General features: G+C 30.1%; 1 protein-coding gene across 1 annotated transcript; it reads right to left on the reverse strand.

Moving 5' to 3' along the window:
• Nucleotides 1-3,265: 3,265 nt before the first annotated feature.
• LOC126880782 (putative uncharacterized protein DDB_G0282133) lies at nt 3,266-4,687 on the reverse strand. Its single transcript, XM_050644837.1, has one exon. The coding sequence runs from the start codon at nt 4,685-4,687 to the stop codon at nt 3,266-3,268; it is 1,422 nt and encodes a 473-aa protein (XP_050500794.1).
• Between the last annotated feature and the right edge of the window lie 13,037 nt (nt 4,688-17,724).

Consider the following 17,724-nt stretch of genomic DNA (forward strand, 5'->3'; position numbering starts at 1 on the left):
GGATGTATTTTTCTCCACTTCTTCTTAATCTTGTAGTTACTTTGTTTATTACATCTTCGTATTCTCTTTCTGTTGGTTCTTCCCATGGTCTAAGTGGCATTCTTCCTTTCATAACATACATCGGAGATTCTTTGGTTATTGTGTTTGGAATAGAGTTTATGTATTCTTCTACTTCTTCCAGCTTTCTATCCCATCCTGTATGTTGTCCATTAGATGCAATTCGTAAAAACTTGGTTACTTCCTGTATATATCTTTCCGATGGATTGCTCTGGGGATGTCTGATGCTTGTAAATACAGCGTCTATTCCTCTTTGTTGTAGCTCACCTGTAAATCTATCGTTTCTAAAATACGTAGCATTATCTAGCAATATTTTCCTCGGTGTCCCAACTTCTTCTAAAAAAATTGTCTATTTTTCGTAATATTTCATCTCCTTTTGTTGTTCGACAAGGGTATAATTTTACAAATTTCGAAAAAATATCCACCATCACCAAAATGTGCTTATTTCGACGGGGAGTTCTTATCAGTTCGCTCAACATATCTATGGCTACTAGATCTAATTTTTGGCCAGATGTTATATTCTTAGGTATGTTTTCATTTTTAAAGTTCCTCGATTTATATTTTTGGCAAACCTCGCATCTTTTCACAATGTCTTTTGCTAACTTATGATCGCCTTTGCAAATATAATTTTCTCGGAATACCAGAAAGCTTTTCCTACTTCCAACGTGTCCATTGTTTCGGTGTATATCAATCAATATTTTGTTAGCCAGTTCGTTTGTAATCACATACAGTTCTCTTTCCTCCTTTCTTTTTATATAAATTCCATTTTCTTGTATTGCTCTGTTTTTTTCCTGTTCTGCCAGATTCTCTTGGTCTCTCATGACCTCCTCTAATGAATAGATTCCGTCGTCGTCTCTTAGAATGTTCATTCCAACCTGAAATTCCATTTTTTCTTCTTTATTAAAATATTCATCTCTGGTGAGAGCATCGGCGACGATATTATCTTTTCCTTTGATATATTTGACTTCAAAATCATATTCTTGTAGTAATAAAATACCACGGTGTATTCTGTTGTTTACTACTCTATTGTTCATGATGTTAACAAGAGCGGCGTGATCTGTTTCTATGGTGAACTTTGATCCCAATAAATAAAAACGTAGTTTATTCACGCAGAAAAGAATACTGGCAAATTCTAGCTCGGTCGCGCTATATCGTCTTTCGTATGTTTTTGTTACTCTGGACACAAAGCATATTGGAACTTCTATTTCTTCTTGTATTTGGGATAACACCCCTGCAAACTTATTCATCGAAGCGTCTGTTCGTAAAATAAACGGTGCTGTGTATATCGGATAGTATATCTTACTTCCATTTGCAAATTCTGTCTTAAGATTTTGAAATGCTTCTTCCTGCTCTTTGCCCCATTTCCATCTTTCATTTTTCTTCAAAAGACCTATCAATGGCAGTTCCTTTTGGCTGATGTCTGGAATGAGCTTCTTAAAATAGTTTATCATTCCCAAAAATCCTCTCAGTGTTTTTAAATTTGTTGGACGTATGTATTCTTTTATGATCTTGACTCTCTCTTCATCTAGGCTTATGCCTTGCCTGTCTAGTTTGAAACCTAAGTAAATCACCTCTTTTTGAAAGAACTTGCATTTTCCTATGTTTAATTTTAAACCTGCTTTATCTAGTTCTTTGAGAACTATCTTTATGTGATTCATATGGCTAGACATATCATGGGAATAAATCAACAAATCATCGATATAATGTAAAACAAAATCACCGTGTTTATTTAAAATCGTGTGCAATGCCCTTACCAAAGCCGCGCATGCACTTTGTAAACCAAATGGCACTACCCTAAACCTATATACCACTCCGTCGATAGAAAAAGCAGTATAATCCCTACATTCATTTGCTAAAGGAATTAACCAGAAACTATGTTTTAAGTCCAATTTTGTAAAAAAACTAGATCCTGTGATTCTACCAAAAATTGAGTCTATATTCAACGGGGCCTCGTATTGGGGCACTGTACATGAATTCAAATTACGTGCATCTAAACAAATCCTTATGTCCCCATTACTTTTTTTAACAATAACTACTGGATTTATGTATTGTGAATCACATCTTTCAATTATTTTATCCCTCAACATGTTATCTATTTCTTGACCTACATCTTTTCTATATTTAAATGGAATAGGATATGTCTTCGAGCGGAAATTAGATAAGTTTTTCATTTTAATCGTGTGTTCGTATTTTGTCGCTGCTCTATTTTCTGTATTGATTAATCCCGTATGTCTTGCCAGTAATTTTTTTAAGTCATACGTCATTTCTTCTCCACAAACTATTGATGTCTCTTCTTCACTTTCGCAATGCCTTGTCGTTGTACACATATTTAACTCCAATTCTCTCTTCTCCGATTCTTCTTCTTCAAAAACTACAGCTTCTTCTTCATCCAATATTTCAACTTCCTTTTCCGTCATATTTGTACCCACCTTTTGCGGCGCTGTACTGATATCTAAATTTCCTTCTTCCTCTTCTTTCTCTTCTTGTCCTAAAGATGTGTCCACCTGTATCGGCGTCACACTTCTTTTTTTTCTATTTCTTCTCCTCCTCTTCTTCCCCTCTTTTCTTTCATCGGTGTCCATCGTTTGCGATGCCACACTTCTCATTTTCTTATATTCAAATTGTGTTGTAAAAACATCTACTTCATTTCCTGTGTCATCTTCTTGTACCTCTTTATTTTCATCTTTCTTGTCAGTTATTGATGTGCGTACCTTATTCGGCGCTGTACTGACTTCCTGCTCATCTTCTTTTTCCTTTAAACCTTCTTCCATTATGTCCTCTCCAAATTTTATATATTTGTTTGCAAAATTAATTTTCGTTCCATACTTATCCAATTCATCCACTCCAATGACAATATCATACTTCATGTCCTCAATTATAAAACAATTAATCAAATATTCTTTATTTTTAAATCTCAATGTCAAAACAATAGCCTCATTCGTAGTCGAAATCTTTTTTGAATTAGCACTCACTAACCTTATTCGAGAAATATTATACCTGTGAGAATCTAGTCCTAAATCCTTTATCAATTGTTTATTAACTAATGATACCTCTGAACCAGTGTCCAAAAGTATATCAACCTTTTTATTTTTAATATACCCCTGTACCATAACCAAATTATTACGCACGTATTCAACCTTTTTTCCCGCTAAAGTGATAAATTCCCTAGGGTGAGTATATATTCCTGAATTAAATTTTATCCTTGTTTTTAGTGAGTGCCCTCCTGAAAAGACGACCCTGCTCTATTGATTTCTACTTCCACATTGTCTATTTCTTGGTGTCCTTGTTCATTTTCTCCTTCTCTGATGAAACTTAGGCTGTTTATTTCTCTGTTCTGTTCTCTTCCTTGTCCATTGTTGTTGTTATATTGGTTTCCTCTATTACAATTTTCCCGACCTGCATTTGGCTGATATGGTTGATTGTTATAATTTCTCCCACTGTTTTGAAATCTATTTTGATGATATCCATTTCTATTCTGTTCATACCTATTTTGATTAAAATTGTTTGTATATCTTTGTCCCTCATTATCCCTATATCCATTGTATCGGTAAGGATTTTCATTACGAGACTGTCTGTAGTTGTTTGTGCGGTTTGTTTGGTTGTTCCCATTGTTTTCCGTTTGTTTACCGGTCCTTCTTTCTTTTCTTCGAGCTTCTCTTACAACTAAGAACTGGCATAAACTGTCCATGTCCCTATAACCTTGTAAGGTGACATAGTCTTCCATTGTATTGTCAAAATGTCTTGCTATCAATTCAACTAGCTGTTCTTCCGAATAATTATAATTTAAATATTGCCCACTGGCGTATACTTGCAATGCATATTTCTCTTCAGATATTCCTAGTTTCTCATCATATTTTCCATTTTGTAGTTCACTATTCACGACCATCTGTTTCTCTTTTCCCCAATAATATCTCAAAAATTTTCTTTCAAATTCTTCCCAATCTTGCAACTCATTTTGCTTACTCTCGAACCATAATGCTGCTCCATCCTTAAAATGAGTCCTTATCATATCCTTAGCCTCTTCAAACTCTTCATATCCTTGTTTTTTATTTTTAAGCATCCTAATAAACGGGACTGGGTGCTGTTTCTTTATATCCCCGCCAAATTGGACCTTATTTTCTGCTCCATTGTGTATAATTACTTGTCTTCTTTCTCCAGTATTATGTTGTGTTTTTACTTCCAATAGTTTCTTATCCAATTTTCTAAATCTATCCTCTATTTCCTCGTCTCTATCTTCTACATGTTTCTCCAAATTCTGTAGTTTCTTGGTATGTTTTTCTAAATTTTGGCTAATTTCCTTTGTTTTCTGCTCTACTTCATGTTTCATCTGTTTTACATACATTTGTACCTCCTCTTTATGCTGTTCTAGTCTCTGCTCCATTTGTTTAAAACCTAGATCTTGTCGTTTACTGTTTTCATCTATACTTTTTTTTATTTTTTCTGCTTGTCTTCTACTGTTTTCTTCCTGTATCTGTAGCATTTGTAATATCCTATCCATTGTTGACATTTCTGTGGTAGTCTCCTTGATTGTTGTTTCTGTAATACTAATTTCTTCGTCTACATTTTCTATTCCTTCCTCGCTAAAACGTTCTTCTGTTTCCTTTTGTTTTTTGTTGAGTCTTGTCTCCATTTTCTTTCCTTTTTCTGGACTTAACAATGTGAACTTACAAACCAACCGAACTATTATCTTTGCCTATTCCACAAGAATGTTGATCAAATAAAAATATCTGGTTATGTAAAAAATTGTTCCAAGATTATTCAAAGCGAAAAAGGTTTGAATAATAAAAATCAAAAATACTTTGTCGAAATTTGGCAGAGAGAAAAAAAAATTAGAAAAATCCTGTAAGAATTTATATATTTTCCAGTACACTTTGTCTGGGTATTGGTGTTTCTGCTTTTGCCCCACGCTTGGGCGACAATATTGTTTAGATTCTACTTATTGATATCTACTTTAATTGGGCTAGCTCAAATTAATAAATTTATCTCAAGGTTTTACATCATCCAATCGCAGAAATGCAAAACCAATACTCAGAAAAAACTCATGGAAAAATAAAAATCAAAAAAAAATTAAAATATAACCGTATATTAAAGAAAAATTAATTATACCAAAAAAAATTAAAACACAAATTTTTAATAATAGAATAAACTAAAAAAAAAAACAGACAATCTATGAAATGCTTGTGCAAAATAATGAAAACAAATCTGAAAAATAACGCAAATTATTTTGAAATCGAAATTACCCAGTATGAATACAAATTGAATTATAACTACCTAGTAAACAAAAGTCCATTTAAAAATCGCGAAAAAGTTTATGTGAAAGTTTATGTCCTATTTCACTGGAGTCTTTACGTATAGGTCGATGCAACCAAATGAAACCAAAAGCGTGGCAAACAGAGACTATTTACGGAGAGAATAATGTATATGTTTGGATACCTTTGTACAGCTGTGTTCACTTGATGTTGAATTTACTTTTGACTTTTAAAATAACATTTTACTTTGTACTTTTTATATACGGGTGCCTATAAGGCTTTTTTATTAACGAAGACCGACATTCTTGTTACTTATTCTTCAACAGTACCTTCTATTTCAGCTCTCTAAAACACACCCTGACTCTCGTTCTTTTCTTGTCAAAAAAATTAAAACTTCTGACATCCTTCAAACTATATCCTCCCTTCAGTTCCATTCGTCCAAACAAATATCCTTACTACGTCATATATCAACGCCTCCAAACGCTTTTGCCGCTAATTGTTCGTAGAAACACTGTCTATTGAATGTAACCGCACTGTTAACATGATAAACGTATTTGTCCAAAATTCATAGAATTATTTTAACATTATAAAAAAAAACTAATACCTTACAATACAATACTGGGTAATTGAAATCGGTATCTAATTTACATGGTGAATGAAAACATTAAATATTAAAAAAATTATTTTAACGTAATACAAAATTATCATACAATTAGATAATTAGATTTTCTTCTTTTTCCTCTCTGCTTTTCTTTATCTATGACAATATATATATATATATATATATATATATATATATATATATATATATATATATATATATATATATATATATATTATTATATATTTTAAAATAATTTATTTATTTATTATTTATTTATTCCACGTTGGTTGAGCCAATTATTATGTATTTAATAATGATAACAATAATGATGATGACTCATAATAACTATAATTATTATAATTAATTTTTTTTTATTTAGTTTTTATTATTTAATGATTTAATAAAATTATTAAAAGATTTAATTTAATTTTATAATTTTAATTATTTTATATTTAATTTATACAATTTTTTTTTATATTATTATTAAACACATTTTGTTATATCATCATTGAAATTTTTATTTATTGATTTGTATCGAATCTATTGGGCGCCATCTATTGAGAAATTGTTGTACCTACCAGCTCAGTCAATGTCTGAATCCATATATTGCAGGAAACTCTTTTCTTTAGAGGTGTGGGATGAAATTAATTCTATAAGAGGGATTAAGGACAAAACTGTAAAAATATGTAACCAAAAACAATTGAAGACCACACTGTGATGAAAAATTTCGTAAATATATTTAAATGAAAGAAAAATACGCTTAATGCAACATCAATCTCGGTAAATACATTGAATAGTGTTAAATGTTTAATATTATAACATGTATATGATACATACTCTGGTTTATATATTTTTAATTCGCCACATGAAGGGATATGAAAACAAAATGGAAGTTCAATGACTCTGAAAATTTGTGTGATTATGGAATATAAACCAATTTATGTAAGTAAGGAATATTTCTCTCTTAAATTTATTTTACCAAAGCGGTAAATGATACTAAACTTATTAAATTTTTATTTTTATTATGCATGCTTTTCTCTTTAAATTTTTGTTAATCATGATATCATGTTAAAGTTTTGTAATGTCACCTGATAATTGTCCATCGAAGATGTTCGAACTGTTTCAACACTCCAGATGCTGCTATACGTTGAAATTCCGGATCTCCCCAGGTCCATTCAGCTTACAATCTTATTTTTAGTAACTTTCTAAAGTCAAATCTGCTTGAAAACACTTTCCATACGAAAAGTAACTCTTAATGTTTGTTTTTCACTACTTTTTGATTACATTTTCCGAAAATTTATATTTTAAAATCCAAATCTTTTGGGAATAGCTTCACAAAGCGTCTGTTCCCTCTGAAAATCTCGAACCTTCTGCTAAGTTCAAATTTTTAAGCTTGGCGTCGTTTTTACAGCCAATCATATTTAAATAAATTAATAATTCATGCTTTGGAAATTTAAATGAACCAATAAGATAATTTTACAAATTATGACATTTAGTCAAAAGGGTATTTTTTATCTAAAATTTGGAAATATATGCCTAAATGGTGATTTTATTCTCTTATTTGAGTAAAATTGAATTAAAGAATTGAATTCATTGAACTTTATAGATTCTTTTCATATATTTTGCATATCTGAGGATACTCCCAATAAGTTTTTATAGCTACTTTAAGCGAACACTGTCCGTACACTTTCTATACCTTTAATCACTACCTCTACAAATTAAAGTCCAAATATTTTCACTATTAATACATATAAAGTACTGAAATAACTTTCATATTATTCAGAAATAAATTACCAATCGATAGTGCATTAGCCATATCTCAGAAAATCATTTTTCTTTGTTAAAATTGATATCGAATTCTGACATTTCCCAAACCTACAACTTTAATGAGCTATTTTCAATATTTTGGTCAAATTACCATTAATAAAATCTAAAATTGATCTAACTATTATTCTAAATTTTTAGATTGGAGCCTCTTCTAAGATACTTTCATAAATTTACAAACTTAACCAAATCATGGAGACCGTAGTACATCAATGAACATTTTCTCCAAATGATCTTTAGAAAAAAGTAAATTTTTATGATTATTCAACAGAAACAAAGTCATCATGGAACAAATTTGTAAGTTATTCTTTTGGTAAGACTAAATTTCAAACTATTGCATGTTTAGCAACAAATTCATACATTCTATGCCTTTTAAATAGCTTCCTTTATATAGTACGGTCTATTTCAAACTTTCTTGTTACTTAAACTGTATAACTCTAAATAAATTCATTCTATAACTATTAAATCAATTAAAATGCAACTTTAACTTCAATTCCCTTTAGTACTCTCATTCTATTCAACTCTCCAAACCAATCACGTCTCTCGAACAAAACCTATATCAAAATACTTACTTAACTGCTTTGGCAGTGCAAAATCATTAAATTATTTATTATTTAACTTATTCTATCAATTTGGTATCTTAAAATCATGACAATATATATATATATATATATATATATATATATTGTCATGATTTATATATATTATTAATATATTTATAATCATATATTATATATATATATATATATATATATATATATATATATATATATATATATATATATAATACTAGTCACGTCATCCATCTGAGCGTGATGACGTAATCGATGATTTTTTTAAATAAGAGTAGGGGTTGTGTGATAGCTCATTGGAAAGGTTATTTAATCCTCTATTCAATAATATAAACATTAACATATTTATTTATACAGGGTGTACAAAAAATTTTTTTTTATTAAATTAACTTTGATTAAATTTGACAAATAGAAGAAACATTTTTTTTGTACGCCATGTATAAATAAATATTTTAATGTTTATATTACTGAATAGAGAATTAAATAACCTTTCAAATGAGCTATCACACAACCCCTACTCTTATTTAAAAAAATCATCGATTACGTCATCACGCCTAGATGGATGACGTCACTAGTATTATATATATGCCAAAAAGTCCTAATTCAAAAATAAAAATCGACCTGTCTGAGGATTTCTCTTGAAATTTGCCCATTCTTGAGATAACGAATTTATGCAAACTCAAACGTCCTCACTTAAACTACAGTGTCGCGCCCGCTTGATTACCAATTAAAAAAACAAAGGGGTTTTCGATATTTTATTGCAAAAAACTCTTCGGGATTTCATCAATCAATGTTTAAAGAATATCTACGTACCTTGGCAACATTGAAATTGTTAGATAAATGTCCGATTTTGGGTTAAAAATGGCCGATTTCGCAATTTTCAAAATTTTCAATCGCTTATATAACAAAAACTATTAACTTAAGAGAAAAATCACCAAAGACCTTTTCTGTTTGGAATGATTCAAAAAACATAAAAAAAATTTGTTCGGTGCAAAAAAAATAATTTTAGGAAAAACCCCGAATCTTTCCCCTCGCCTGGCAAGGTCTTATGCTCTTCAGAATCGCCTGTCATTGTACACATTTCTTCTAAATGACTTACTCAAACACATACTTAAATTTAAACCTTACAGGAGAAAGTTTATTTTACCCCTAAACTATGCACTTTTCGATTCACCTGGTAGATACACGTGCACGGCTGATGCCTGCCAGGTCATGGTTTTTAGCCTTGGTGTGCTATGAATTATCACTAGACAAATTTCTAGCCTTACAGGACGACCGTTAGTCGGAGGGTTCACTAGCTCTTAGACTATTAATAAGCGAAAAGCAATGTTTATTTTGTGAAATGAACATTTTTTTTATGTTTTCTGACAGCATTAAAATAAAATGTATTTTGAATTAAATAAATTTGGTACGCACTTTCTTCTTTTTGTGTAAATTGATTTAATTAAAAAATTTTGAATTTTTTACTGAATAGAGAATTGAATTACCTTTCAAATGAGCTAGAATACGCCCCTATTCTCATTTAAAAAAATCATCCATTACGTCATCACGCCCAGACCTACGATGTCACTAGTATGCTACATATGCCAAAAAACCATAATTTAAAAATAAAAATCGGCCTGTTTCGGAATTTATTTCCAAAATCGCCCATTCTAAATAGCGAAAATAAATTTATTCCATAATTTTGCCCCTCACTATACCATATACGACTATGTGATAAATTGTTCCAACTATTTATAATAGTTGGGCACGGGCACTAAACTTAAATATTTGTGGAAGGTCATTCCTATAACTGTTCCCATAGCTATCCTATTGTTTGTATGTACTATAAACTACTTTTTGAATGTTTTTGCACCCACTTGGAATTTGCCTACATTTAAATTACCTTATAACGGAGGTTATCTAAATTAGATTCAAAATAATCACAAATATCACAAATACCCGTACTAATCGGCCAAAATATGTTAATTTAAACGAAATATTGAATTGAATTCAGCACTCAAACAGGTTCCAGTTAATTCGTGATTAATTATATCTATTCTGTTCCAAATTCTAGCGGCTTTCGCAATAAATTTAAGCTATCCTTTTGCAATGATTTAACATTAGTTAGCAGGTTAATTTTGTTAGAAAAAAAGTCCCAATACACCCAATATAGCATATACATACACACTCCTGGTCAAAAAAATCCGGACGCTGGCATTTTCTATATTTTTTGGAATTCTGTAGCTATTAAGTGTTTAAATGGGGAGGAAGGTAAACATTAATAATGTAAATCGTTTATTTAAAACACTAAAAAATAATAGAAAAAAATAAGTAAACAAACGAAAGTAATATGTAACGCAAACAAATGTAGCATTGTTCGAAAAATTAAACAAAATAAAAAATTAAATTTTAATTGCCCACAGTTGGCTATTTTTGAGATTTAGTATCGGATATTGCCTCCCCTACCTGTGCGCAGGATTTCAATACTCTTGATAGCATGGTATGGTTTGTTCAAAGGTTCCTTATATAGATTTGCATGGATATGCTCTCTAGGTTTCTGCTCTAGGATATGAGCAAGGGTTCTTCATGTCCGAAAAAAAATGCCGACATGACCTTGCATGCAAAAGGTTTAACTTTAAACTTCTTTGGTTGCGGAAAATTTGCGTCTTACCATTGAATTGATGACAGCTTATTGGATGGTTCAAAATGTTGGTATGTACCAAGTTCGCCGGCAATTATTGACGACAGAAACACCTTGCCTAGATTCCGTGAAATAATGCAAAGATAAAGCACAAACTTTGCTATAATATAATTATTTTTGTACGGTACTATGGCCAGATCTTATCAACATTTTCTGAAATTGCTCTGACTGAAATTTAAAGATTTTATCTAATCAAGCCTTTCACACGTGTCATAAATTCTTGTCTGTTGATCCAGTACTCAATACACCTGGTCGTGGTTTATCATGAGTGTCGTATCTTCCACTCTTACATTTTCGACATAATTCCTTGCCAGTTGAATATGCAAAACGTGGGTTTTTTACACTGCTTGCATTCGCAAATGAATTTGCAATATTTACAAGCCTTCGTACTCTGGGCTAATTAGCAAAATTTATGGAAAAGTTATTTACCAGGAATTTTATTGCTGGAATGGAATTATAAGATCCTATATATTAATAATATAGGTATGCAAAGTCCGCAGATAGTGTGCTACTTTTTTTATAAACAAAATGGCGCCGACAAATCGTATTTTTTTCAATTATAGCTCTATAACTCCGAAGATTTTAACTTTACAACAAAAACACTCAAATAAAAATTCACCGCAATTAAATTTTGCATAGAGATCTGTTTTTCACGATTTGCTTCGACGAAAATTTTTCTCGGAAAATGCGGGTTTTCCTAATAAAAACTCTAATTTTCAAATAAAGTTTTAGGTAAGTAATTATTAATCAATAATTAAATAACTTAGTGACATCAAAGCTTTCTTGGTATAGATTGTAATTCCAGAAGCCGGTGAAAATTAAACGAATATTTTAGCAACAATTCAATTGTTAATTAACAATTTACGATCGCAATAATAACCAAAATAATAATGATACATTGATCAAACTTATAAAGATTATAAAGATGAGATGCTTATTTAATATTTTATCGACAAAATATAAATTTTTCTTTTTTTGCATAATCTTTAAATTTTGAAAAAAAAAATAGTTATAATACGCTGGTCTAATTAGTAAAGTACAAAGAAAGGTTATTTACCAGCAATAATTTTATTGCTGGAATCGAATTATAAGATCCTATATATTATTAATATAGGTATGCAAAGTCGTCCGCAGATAGTGTGCTACTTTTTTTTATAAACAAAATGATTTTAGCTTTACACCAAAAACACTCAAATAAAAATTCACCCCAATTTAATTCTACATAGTGGCAAGTTTTTCCCGATTTGCTCCGACAAAAATTTTCCTCGGAAAATGTGGGTTTTCCCAACAAAATCTCGAATTTTCAAATAAATTTTTTGGGCCAGTAATTATTTATCAATAATTATATAGCTTGGTGAAATAAAAGCTTTCTTGGTATAGATTATAAATTCAGAAGCCGGTGAAAATGAAACGAATATTTTACCAACAATTCAATTGTTAATTAACAATTTACAGTCGCAATAACAACCAAAATAATCATGAGACATTGATCAAACTTAGGAAGATTATAAAGGTGTGATGCCTATTTAATATTTTGTCGACAAAATATAATTTTTTTCATTTTTTTGAATATTCTTTAAATGTTTAAAAAAATTGTTATAAACAAATTAACATTTCTCAGACATTGTTTATTATATTCTAATTTTAAAAAATACTTAAAATGCGTATTTCATAGGTCTTGAAAATGAATGCTTTAAAAAAAGTTTTCAACCATTTGCAAAAAAGTTATGAAACAGCAATGAAACGTAAATATACGATATCCCCGTTGTTTATAATTTGTTTTAATTGTTTCAAAGCTTAAATGTGAGTCTATGGTACAAACTAATTACTCACAAAGAATGTCAAAAATTAGTGCAATGGTTATATTTTAATCAAAGGTTAAAAATACTTTTTTTTGTAATTTTTAGCGCAAAAGTAGGCCTGATACAGAGTCGGAGCTAAAATGTTCACTCGAAGCGACTGACACGCATTATTAAATTAAAAGTGTACGTTGCGCGGCCGGTCGTCGCTCCGAGTGAAAATTTTAGCTACAGTACTGTATTAGTCTACTTTCACGCGTGTTAATTACAAAAAAATATATTTATAATCTTTAATTAAAATATAACCATTAAACTGATAATCGATATTTTTTGTAAATAATTAGCTTGTACTTTAAACTCACTTCTACGCTTTGAAAGAATTTAAAAAAATTGTAAACACCGTAGTAATCGTATGTTTACTTTGCTGTTTCATAACTTTTTTGCAAATGGTTGCAAAAAAGTTTTAAAGCATTCATTTTTAAGATATATGAAATACGCATTTTAGCTATTTTTTAAAATTATAATATAATAAAAACTTTCTGAGAAACGTTAATTTGTTTATAACTATTTTTTTAAACATTTAAAGATTTTGCAAAAAAATAAAAAAATTATATTTTGTCGACAAAATGTTAAATATGCATCTCATCTTTATAAGATTTCAAAGTTTGATCAGTGTATCATAATTATTTTGGTTATTATTGCGACCGTAAATTATTAATTAACAATTGAATTGTTGCTAAAATATTAGTTTAATTTTCTCCAGCTTCTGGAACTATAATCTAAACCAAGAAGGCTTTTAAGTCACCAAATTATTTAATTATTGGTAGATAGTTACTTATCTAAAACTTTCTTTGAAAATTAAAGATTTTGTTGGGAAAACCCGCATTTTCCGAGGAAAATTTTCGTCGGAGCAGATCTGGCAAAACACGTCTCTATGCAGAATTTAATCACGGTGAATTTTTATTTGGGTGTTTTTGTTGTAAAGTTAAAATCTTCGGAGTTATAGAGCAATAATTGAAAGAAACACGATTTTCGGGCGCCATTTTGTTTATAAAAAAAAGTAGCACGCTATCTGAGGACTTTGCATACCTATATTATTAATATATAGGATCTTATAATTCGATTCCAGCAATAAAATTGCTGGTAAATAACTTTTCCCCAAAATGGCCTATTCTCCGATAATAATCAGCCCAGACTATCAGCACACTAAGATCGAATTACCGTACGCTGATTATATTTGGACGTATTGTTAACTACAAACGTCATTTTTAAGTCACAATACTGAAAATTGCAGTCAAATAGAATTGATATAATAGGACCTGATCAATGTAACGGTTACAAACAACTACAATGCAGAATGTCAGTTGAACGATTACATTTTTTGTTTTCTAGATGAGCTAACCTGACGAATGATGGACTTCAATTGAACAAGCTTATAATATAAAATTAGATGCAGAAGAGATTGATTTACTTACACACAAAACTGTAACCAATTCATCAACGCCGCCAATGTTGTAGTTAAAAGTTTACCTACCAATTTGAGACATACCTATATACTGCTTATCTATATTACTTTTCTAGTTTGTTTTGAGTAGTTTTTTTCTGGCTAACAAAATTTTCCACTTACTCAACATCAATATGAGCTAATGAACTAACATTTTTTTAAAATAACTTCAGTGTAATAAATAACTCCACGTATACATTAGTGCCAGCTCGTTTTAGCCTTGCTGTTTATTCTTGTTAATTAATAGTAAGAGTGAATCGTTAGTTAGGTACCATAATGTTCATGAATTTGGAATTTATAACATGACACTGAAATATTTGAGTTTTTTCGAGTTGATAAAGTAGTGAGGGGTTACAAAAGAATCTGTCTTTAAATAGAATTCCTTTATAATAGACACTACAAAAATGTTAGGGTCATATTTATAAACATATAACATCCAGTTAAGTACCAGAAGTGCCAATTTTTCCGACATTCATATTAACATTTTATTTTTCAATATAGTTTTCTATTTCAAAACAGTCAATTTAACCCTAGTTTAAATTCTTCTTCTTTAAGTGCCGTCTCTCAATAGGAGGTTGGATATCATCATCACTATCTTTACTCTATCTACTGCTGCCCTGAAAAGTTCTATAGAACTGCATTTAAACCAGTGCCTTAAATTCTTTAACCAGGACACTCCTCTTCTTCCTATACTCCTCCTCCTCTTATCTTATCTCATCCTCTTATCTCTTAGTTTAAATTAAAGATGCCTCATTGCAGATTGGTCACTCCAAATCCGAAATATTGATTATGAATTTTTTAGCTTAAATGCCTCGACCACTAAGGCCATTGGCACGGTACAGTTGTTTTCGCAATCAGATTATACAGGGTGTAACAAAAATACAGGTCATAAATTTAATCACATATTCTGGGACCAAAAATAATTCGATTGAACCTAACTTACCTTAGTACAAATATGCACGTAAAAAAAGTTACAGCTCTTTGAAGTTACAAAATGAAAATCGATTTTTTCCAATATATCGAAAACTATTAGAGATTTTTTATTGAAAATGGACATGTGGTATTCTTATGGCAGTAGTATCTTAAGAAAAAATTATAGTGAAATTTGGACACCCCATAAAAATTTTATGGGGGTTTTGTTTCTTTAAACCCCCCCAAACTTTTGTGTACGTTCCAATTAAATTATTTTTGAGGCACCATTAGTTGAAATAAATATTTTTAAAACTTTTTTGCCTCCTAGTATTTTTTCGATAAGGCGGCTTTTATCGAGTTGCAGCTTCTTTTTTAATATGTTTACATAAAAATTTTATGGGGGTTTTGTTCCTTTAAACCCCCCAGATGTTTGTGTACGTTCCAATTAAACTATTGCTGCGATACCATTAGTTAAACACAGTGTTTTTAAAACTTTTTTGCCTCTTTGTATTTTTTGATAAGGCATCTTTTATCGAGATGTGGATCCTTTTTTAATATGGTTCAAAACATACCTAAAAATGTAAATCAAAAATAAATGTTCATATTATTACCAAGTTCCATAATCGTACTTAACCATATACAAATATGTGGTGGATTTGACAAATATTCAAAATATCTCGATATAAACTGATTTTTCGAAAAAGTACTGAGAGGAAAAAATTTTTTTAAAGCATTGTGTTTAACTAATGGTACTACAATATTAATTAAATTGGAACGTACACAAAAGTTTAGGTGGGTTTAAAGGAACAAGACCCCCATAAAATTTTTATGGGGTGTCCAAATTTAACTATAATTTTTTCTTAAGATACTACTGCCATAAAAATACCACATGTCCATTTTCAATAAAAAATCTTTAATAGTTTTCGATATATTGGAAAAAATCGATTTTCATTTTGTAACTTCAAAGGGCTGTAACTTTTTTTATGTGCATATTTGTACTAAGGTCAGTTAGGTTCAATCGAATTATTTTTGGTCCCAGAATATGTGATTAAATTTATGACCTGTATTTTTGTTACACCCTGTATATAGTCTGGGCAGATTATCGGAGAATTGGCCATTTTTGGGAAAAGTTATTTACCAGCAATTTTATTGCTGGAATCGAATCTTATGATTGTATATATTAATAATATAGGTATGCAAAGTCCGCAGATAGTGTGCTACTTTTTTTATAAACAAAATGGCGCCCGAAAATCGTGTTTTTTCCAATTTTTGCTCTATAACTCCAAAGATTTTAACTTTACACCAAAAACACCCAAATAAAAATTCACCGTAATTAAATTCTGCATAGAGACGTGTTTTTCCCGATTTACTTCGATGAAGACTTTCCCCGAAAAATGCGGGTTTTTCCAACAAAATCTTTAATTTTCAACTAAAATTTTAGATAAGTAATTGTTTATCAATAATTAAATAACTTGTTAATATAAAAGTTCTTTCCGTATAGATTATAATTCTGTACCATCTGTGAATAAGTCGATAACTCAAAAATGCAATTTTTCGGTATGGCTATTTTAAACATTTTATTAGTTTTGAAGAATAAAAATTTAAGATTTGACTTATCCACTTATTCACGGTCTGTACCATCTGTGAATAAGTCGATAACTCAAAAATGCAAACTTTTCGGTATGGCCATTTTAAACATTTTATTAGTTTTGAAGAATAAAAAATTTAAGATTTGACTTATCCACTTATTCACGGTCTGTACCATCTGTGAATAAGTCAATAACTCAAAAATGCAAACTTTTCGGTATGGCCATTTTAAACATTTTATTAGTTTTGAAGAATAAAAAATTTAAGATTTGACTTATCCACTTATTCACGGATGGTATAGAATTCCAGAAGCCGATAGAAATTGAATGAACAGTTTAACAACAATTGAATTGTTAATTAAAAATTTACGGTCGCTATAATAACCAAAATAATTACGATACATAAGAATAACTATGATTTTTGTATAAAAAGACACTGTACCTATCTACCCCATACCTTTTTCCCATGGGGATATAGGTATAGGCATAGGCATTGCTTCACAGAAAAAAAAACTTCCATCCTTCCTCTTTAAAGTATAAGTCTCTATAGTTTATAGTTTTTATAAACTATAGCTATAAAATATATTTTTTAATAAAAATTGCCAAACACACAAAAAATAGATAGGAAGGAATAACACCAGCTTTCAGAACTAACAATAACTTAGGCAAATGCGTTAAGAACAATAAGAACCAAAAGAAAAAGCAATTAGGGAGTGGTGGATACAAAGTGACATGTGGTGACTGTCTAAAAACTTACATCGGTCAAACTGGCAGAACCTTTGACAAACGCATAGCAGAACACAAAAGGGCTTTCAGTAATAGAAAAACAGATCCTACGTATGCACTTCACCTTCTAGATCATAATCATTATTTTAATGAAGAGTATCAAATTCTTCATATTCAAAATAGAGTCCTCAAGTTATCTTTATTAGAA

Source organism: Diabrotica virgifera, chromosome 2, assembly GCF_917563875.1.
Source record: "Diabrotica virgifera virgifera chromosome 2, PGI_DIABVI_V3a".
NCBI classification, from domain to species: Eukaryota; Metazoa; Arthropoda; class Insecta; order Coleoptera; family Chrysomelidae; genus Diabrotica; species Diabrotica virgifera.

Coding starts and splice junctions, on each gene's coding strand:
- LOC126880782 (XM_050644837.1), bottom strand. CDS start 4,687: ATGGAGACAAGACTCAACAAAAAACAAAAGGAAACAGAAGAACGTTTT.